The following is a 7,596-nucleotide window of genomic DNA, read 5'->3' as shown; positions in this document are numbered from 1 at the left end:
TCATAGCTATGAAACCATATAATGTGTAGCCTTTTGTGTCTGGCTTCTTTCATTTAACATAATATTTTTGAGGTCTATCAATGTTGTAGCATGTAGCAGTACTTCATTTTTTATGGCGGAATAATATTCCATTGTATGGATATAGCACATTTTGTTTATTTGTCCGAGGGTGTACAATTGGGTTGTTTCCACATTTTTGGGTACGTGTATTTGAGTACCTTTTTTCATTTCTTTTGAGTATATACTTAGGACTAGGAATTCTGGGTTTATATGGTAATTATATATTTAATTTTGGGGGATGTTTTGGCTTTTTTTTCTCCAAGGGGAAAGGCACAATCAGAAAAATGGGACCTGAGAATTCATGTGAGCCAATCTAATATGTGTGCCCGATGCAGCCAATTCTTGACCTTGTCTTTGACCTCTTCTACCAGCAGAGAAAGGTGGGTGCTGAGAAAGGTACAAGGCGGGTCCCTTACACCTCTGGCCTTTCTCCCTTAGGGCTTTGTCTGGCTGTCCCTGGGAAAACAGTGAGATGGTGCACCGTCTCAAATCAGGAGGCCAGCAAGTGCGCCAGTTTCCGAGACAGTATGAAAAAAGTCCTTCCTGAGACTGGCCCTCTTGTCGCCTGTGTGAAGAGAACCTCCCACCTTGAGTGCATCAAGGCCATCGCGGTAAGTCACTGCTCCCTAAAGGAGAGTGGAAGACGGTCCAAACTTTGTCATGCTCTTGTTGTTCTGGAGCAATTCCATACTCACATATAGGAAGCTGGTGTGTGGGGCAGTCAACCCCCACTAATACTATCACTTTAGAAATGGAAATAGGAGCGGTCATCTTTAACAAGTCTTAAAGCAAAATCCAGTGTGCTCTGAAAGGGGAGAATTTTGAGGTATTAAGCTCTCTGAATGCAAGAAGCAAACATGAATGTTTGCATCAACATGCTCTTACACCATTGCCTTGCAAATTCTTCATACACCATGGGAAGTAGATGAGGGATGCTCACCGGGAAGAGAACTAACAGGTCATGGTTGCAGATGATGGCTGATCCTTTGTTCTCTAGACTTTCCCAAATCCTCTTCTCTCCACCATTGTTCCCGCTCATTTGAATGTGTGTCAGACCCTGTGCTGGGCAGTGGGACTGCAGTGGTGAACCTGAACACACATGGTCCTTACTCTTGAGGAGCTTACAGTCTAGTCAGGAGAGGAGAAAACCATGCAAACAAGTAGACATGTAATTCCACATTGGGTGAAGTACAATGAAGGGGAAAAGTAGACTTTCCGAGGAAAGTAGCATTGGCCTGTGTGTCAGGGACAATCTCCCTGAGAGGGAACAATGACGCTGAGACCTCAGGGATGAACATGGGTAAGGCTGCCAAGAGCCTTGGGTAGAATACTCCAGAAGAACACAACAGCGTGTGCAAAGGGCCTGAGACAGAGGACAGCAAGCAGGAGACTGGAAGGAGTGATGAAGTGGGAGAGAGAGACTCAACCAGATGGAGCCTGATTAACTCAAGGAATCTGTGATTTGGTACAAACAACTTGTCTGTTTTGTTTCTTTCTTTTTTCTAAATTGGACCTCAATTACTATTGTGACTTAATTACAACCCTTCAATTATGACATATGTTCATCTTTGACCTATGCATGCCCCTATATTTTTAAATATGTTAAAATACAAAATAATACTATCCATGAACCCACTGCAGTTTCTCTAAGCTTCATCATTGCCAATAGCTTACTTCTAGGACTACTGTGTTGCAGCATTGGATTCTAGGGAAATGGCACCACTTGGTGTGTGTGTAACCCACTGGCCATACTCACAACAACCAATGTTTCCCCAAACTGAGCAAAGAGAATCCTAAGAATTTTTGCCATTTATTTCTATTTTAAGACTTATATAGATATGTGTGAATGATTGCATAGTTTTGCTTCTTAAAAAATTTATAGGGACCAGCCGAGTGGCTCAGTTGGTTAAGAGCACAAGCTCTGAGCAACAGAGTCACTGGTTCGATTCCCACATGGGCCAGTGAGCTGTGCCCGAGCTGAGCTGCCACTAAGCTGCCAACAGGTGGCAGGATGGCTCAGCTGGTGAGAGCATGTGCTCCTAACAACAAGGTTGCTGGTTCAACTCCCGCATAGGATGGTGGGCTATGCCCACCCACAACTAAAGATTGAACATGGCACCTTGAGCTGAGCAGCTGCAAGCTGCCGACGGGAGGCCAGATGGCAACTGGACTTGGAACTGAGCTCGCTGCACCCTCCACAACTAAGATTGAAAGACAACAACTTGAGTGTTCCTCTTTCCCAATTCCCCAACACTGTTCCCCTTCCCCAATAAAAATAAATAAATAAATAAATAAATAAATAATAAAATTTATAAAGATAACATTATTCTGTGTTGTCTTCTCATTTTTGGTTTTTCCTCCTCAATATTATGCTAAATTTTGCCTGTGTTGTTGAATGTAGCTGTTGTTCATTCATTTTCAGAGCTCTACAATGGTCCATTATGTTAGTATACCACAATTTATTTGTTCTTTTCCTGTCATTAGGCATTTGGATTGTTTTCAGTTTTTGTTATTGTAATCAGGGCTTGAGGAAAATTTTTTTACAAATCTCCAAGGACACAAGTATTAAAAGTTTCTCTTGAATTTATATGTAGAGGCAGACTTGCTGAGCCATGGGATGTGTCAGTATTTGACTTTTAAGACAATGCCAAATATATTTGATTTGTAAGCAAACTCAATGTGGTTATTTCAATTTTTACTTCCAATAGCTGTATATGAGAGAATACTCCATATCATTCTTGGTGAATGTAATATTTTATCATTATGAAATAATCTCTACCTCTTTTAGTGCTTTTGGACTAAACTCTGTTTTTCTGATATTAATACACTGCATCTACTTTCCTTGGTTAGTAATCTCCCCTTACATCTTTTTCCACTCCTTTATTTTTAACTTTCTATATGCTTATGTTTCAGGTGTGACTTTTGAAAACTGTATGCTCCTGGATTTTGTTTATTAATGCAGTCTGACAATCTCATTTGTTTTATATGGTATTGTACATTAGACCATTAATAATTATTGTTGTTATGGGTAAATTTAACTTATTTCTGCCACATTACTTTTTGATTTCTCTTAGTTCTGCTTTCCCCCAATTTCTGGATTTTTAAAAATTGAGTTTGTATATATGTTTTAATTTGCATTGCTTCCATTTATTCCACTGTCTCGCATTTGTAGTGAATTTAAACACTTTATTTATATTCTGTAATGATTTACTATATACTTTTTATTTTTACTACATACTTTTAGCTTACCAAAGAGTTATAGTAAAATAATCCTGACTCCCTGACATCTGCCAAATAATAAAAGTATCTAGAATACAGTAGCACAGAATTACCTGTTTAGATATTAGTATTTAGTCTTTTATGTCTATCTTTTTTAACTCCATAATGTACTTACTTTACGTATTTGTAGAGACTATATAAAAATATAAATATATTTATATGTATGTGTAGTTGTGTTTGTGTGTGTCTTTGTCTATGTATATATGTATATGCATGCACGCCCAAAAACTCAAAAAGAAAGAGAGAGATAGAGAGGTGGGGAGAGAGAGAGAATATTTGGATTTACCTACATTTTTGCCCTTTAATCTGTTCACCATTCATTCTCAATTTTCAGACCATCTTTCTGGGATATATTTATTTCCTAAATATGTCCTTTTGCTGAAACTTTAGAGTGAATCCCCTGGTGTTAATCTCTCTCAGTTGCTTGCTTGTTTGTTTTCTCTGCAAGTGCTTTAATGTCCCTCTTATTCTTGAGTGGTAATTTTGCTCAATGTATTATTCTAGTTTGACATTTTCTCAGGGTTTAAAAATATTATGCCACTGCCTTGTGACTTCCACTGTAGCCGATGAGAAGTCTGGTGCTGTCCTGTCATTTCTTCAATCATCTTCTCTCTGGATAATTTTGAGGTTTCATTTCCTTGGTCTATGATGTTGTACAAATTCACTATGATATTTCTAGTTGTGGAAATCTTGGTACCTAGTCTACTTATGTTATATTGGATCTGCAGAATCACGTTTTTTTTTTTCAGTTCTGGATAATTTGCAGCCATTATCTCTAAATACTGCCTTTTCTTAGTCTTTCAATTTTTTTATCTTTAAGTCCTAGGATTCTAAGATGACACATATTAGGCTTTCTTTAATCTAGCCTCCACATCATTTAACCCTTCTTTTATAAATTCTATCATCTGCCCTCTTTTGGCAAGCATCCAGGATAAATTCTTCAGATACAGCTTCTAGTTCACTAATTTTCTCTTTAACCACGTCTAATCACTTGTTGCCCATTCATTTACTTTTGTATTTCAAAGTTATATTTTTGTTTCTAGAAGCACCAGTTAATTTTTCTTCCCCTTTTATTCCTGATAATTTTTTCTATGCTTATGCCTGTGATTGTAGACTTCACTTTGTACGCAAAACAAAATGCTGCACAAGTAGCTCTTCTCCGATGCATCTGACGGTTCCAGCCTCCACATGTCTTGAGGGCCCAAGTCTGTTGTTTCCGTTGATGCCCACGCATTGTCACTTCCCTTCCTCTGGGTTTGGTTATTGTACCTAGGAGATAGTGCTTGATATTAATCTTCCCTTTCCCTGCTGGTTCAGGTTCCTCTCAGAATCCCTGCTGCTCTGGTGGATCCCATGAGTTAGGTCTTCGCTTCTTAGTTCCTGAGCACCTGAGGCTCCAGTGATTCCTGCCCAGAATCCTGGTGTTTAACCAAGAAAACCACAGCCTCACTGCCCTGGGAAATGCTCTTGTTTATTTGCTTATTTATTCCTATTCTGCAGTGTGTGGGGTGGGTGTGGAGAGTCTGTACAGGTTTCACATACCACTTGTGATACCAAGAAAGCCTCAAAGATTGTTTCATATCTGGTATGTAGTTCTGTCATGAAAGGGCTGTTCACCATATGAATGAATATTTTTAATGGCTCTGAAATGTACACTTGAAATGGTTCAATGGTAAATTTTGTGTTATGTATTTTATCACAATAAAGCAACAACAAAAACAACCCCAGCATTAGAAGAAATGTTTCAGGTAGACAAATATATAGTTCAGCTTGCCTTATTATTTTCTTTCATTTAGAAATACTATTTTATTACTCCTTATCTGTAACATGACACAGATCATGGAGCTATAGCTTCTGTTTTGTAATTTAATCAATAAGAACTATTCATAGAGTACTGACAAGGGCTTCTAAAAAATCATTTTGACTACAGATGTTTAAAGCATGAAAAAATGCAATAAAATTTCTTTTCAGCGTGTATGTTAAAAACAGTGCTTCTAACTTTAAGAGAAAATAAGTTCTAGTTCTAGTGGGAAAGCACGTATAATATTTCAAGTGAATTATTAGTTTAAGGTTGAAATTTCATGGAAGCAAAAACTCAAAAAAGAAAAAAAGAAAAAACCCCAGCAAGTAACAGTGTAATGGAAGGAATAAACCCATGCTGCCTGGATTTAAATCCCAGCTCCATGATTTACTAGCTATGTGGCCTGAGGAAGTGACATGAACTTTCTGCGTCTCTATTTTTTTTTCTTTTTTTGTGTTTATTTTTATCAACTTTACTGAAATGTTACTTGCATGTAGTAAACCCACTGTAAGCGTACAGTTCAAGGAATCTTGTTTCCAGGAATGTACAGTACACACCCCCGTAAACACCTCACCTGTCAAGGTGCACAATATCTACAGCACCCGAGAAGCCTCCTCCTTTTTTTGTTGTTGTTGTTGTTGTTTTTATTATGAAATACACATTATTTAGAATTAGTTCGTTGTATAATATTGTATGTCAACTATAAGTGAATATATATATATATATGGTCATAGGCCGTGGAGTATAGTGTGGGAGCGGAGTCAAGGGATTTGTAATAGATATGTATGATATTGGGGGGAAGTGGTGCGGTGGATTGGGGGAGGGGGATTGTCACTTCGAGGGGTAAAAAGTATAACTATTGCACTGTGCTGCGTCTCTATTTTTTAATGTGCGAAATGCAGCTGAGTTAGACAGTGGTGCACTGTGACACACCTGAACAGTCAATTAAATGAACAATACGCCATAATGGAAGTAATAATCATTTAACACTTAGTTCAGAGTAAAGCAAGAAGTTAAACAAGGAAACCCCAAATCCATGAATGAATGGCTTCTGCAGTTATATGGACCCAGGTCAAGAAGGAAAAGAACTGAGTAGAGAATCAGAGTGAGAAGAGTGTTGGCAAAGCTCCACTCCTCCTAAGGTGGGCTTCACAGTGGCGCCTGAGAAAGGCCTCAGCAGAAGGCTCAAGATAAAGAGGCCACCAAACAAAAGCTCTTGGGTTCTCAATGTAAGCACATGGAAGAGCGTGGCCAGGCAGGCGGACCTGAGTCATCGATGGCAGCCCCCTTCAGAGCCTGTAGTGCACGGGCTGTGCACCCAGTCTGGGGTGGGGAGGGCAGCTCTGCCCCCTGAGGCCTGCCAGGTGAAGCCTCTGTAATTCAGGCCGATCCTAAAAGATCACACGTAGGTTTCTGGGCCAGACTTCTCACAAGGGAGAGAAAAATATTCCATTCCTCCCTCTGTGCAGGAGGAATAGGAATATGGAGGCCAAATCCTGTCTCCAGGGAGGTCTAGTCAACTAAAGCTCACAGTGTGGTGTGTGGTCTGGCCAAGGGGAGGGTTTTTCTGGCCCTGGATCCAAGAAGCACCCCCAGTCACTCCCACTCGCTCTGGTTTAGGGGTGCCTCCCTGGAAGTGAGGGCTTCATTGGTGTCTTGTTTGTTCCCTTTCAGGCAAACGAAGCTGATGCTGTGACGTTAGATGCAGGTTTGATTTTTGAGGCTGGCCTGACTTCCTACAACCTGAAGCCCGTAGTGGCAGAGAACTATGGGTCAAAAGACAGTAAGTTCTCCCTGGGGCCCAGGAGAGAGTTTGCAGCCCTGTTTCTTCCTGGTTGATGCTGATGTTTAGGCAGGTATGGAGACTAGATGCTGATGAGCATGCCCCATGGGGAGCGAGTGGGGATGAGCGGCCGTGAGGGCCACCACAGGCGCAACTCAAGGCTTTGGGGCTTTGGGCTGATTGCGGACTGGTGCTCCTGACACTGACCTTCTGGGCCAGGAAATGTGCTCTCTGAAAAATCAGAGCAGGCTGTGTGCAGCCTCACCCAAACCGTTGGGGTTTAGAGCTGTAGAGAGAAGTCTTCCAAGAAGCACAGATGCCACACGCGGAGGAGAGCACACTGGAGCACACACTCAGAGCCCCGAGGGCCTGTGTCTCTTTTGGCAGTAAACTGACTGTCCCTGGGCCTGTGTCAGGGGACAGGAAATACCTAGAGCGAGTCAGGAACGAGGCCTTTATGTCCCAGCTCCCGTCTCCTGTCTGGTGGGCTGTGGTTGGTCGGTCCAGGCCGACGTCCTGCAGGGCCACGGTAGGGAAAGCGTTTCCTGTCCATGTGCTCATGGCCCCTTGTCCCTGTTTGCCTGGGGGGTTACCACAAATGGCCCCTCTGTGGTTCCTTCTGTCCCTGTGAGCCTGGAAAGGGATTCTGACCCCTCCCTCTTTACGGGACATG

General features: G+C 41.2%; 1 protein-coding gene across 1 annotated transcript in view; it reads left to right on the top strand.

Annotated features, from left to right (window-relative positions):
* Nucleotides 1–389: 389 nt before the first annotated feature.
* The window catches only part of LOC109376647 (inhibitor of carbonic anhydrase-like), a gene marked incomplete at its 3' end in the record, with an annotated part of 32,045 nt that continues 24,838 nt past the window's right edge, over nucleotides 390–7,596 (top strand). Inside the window, exons 1-3 of the mRNA XM_019632712.1 lie at nucleotides 390–456; nucleotides 499–671; nucleotides 6,815–6,923. Of these exons, the coding sequence (XP_019488257.1) occupies nucleotides 390–456; nucleotides 499–671; nucleotides 6,815–6,923 (349 nt within the window). The remainder of the gene's footprint in view (nucleotides 457–498; nucleotides 672–6,814; nucleotides 6,924–7,596) is intronic.

This window comes from Hipposideros armiger, unplaced genomic scaffold (genome assembly GCF_001890085.2).
Source record: "Hipposideros armiger isolate ML-2016 unplaced genomic scaffold, ASM189008v1 scaffold_1167, whole genome shotgun sequence".
Lineage (NCBI taxonomy): Eukaryota > Metazoa > Chordata > Mammalia > Chiroptera > Hipposideridae > Hipposideros > Hipposideros armiger.
This window is presented reverse-complemented; position numbering and strand designations above follow the sequence as displayed.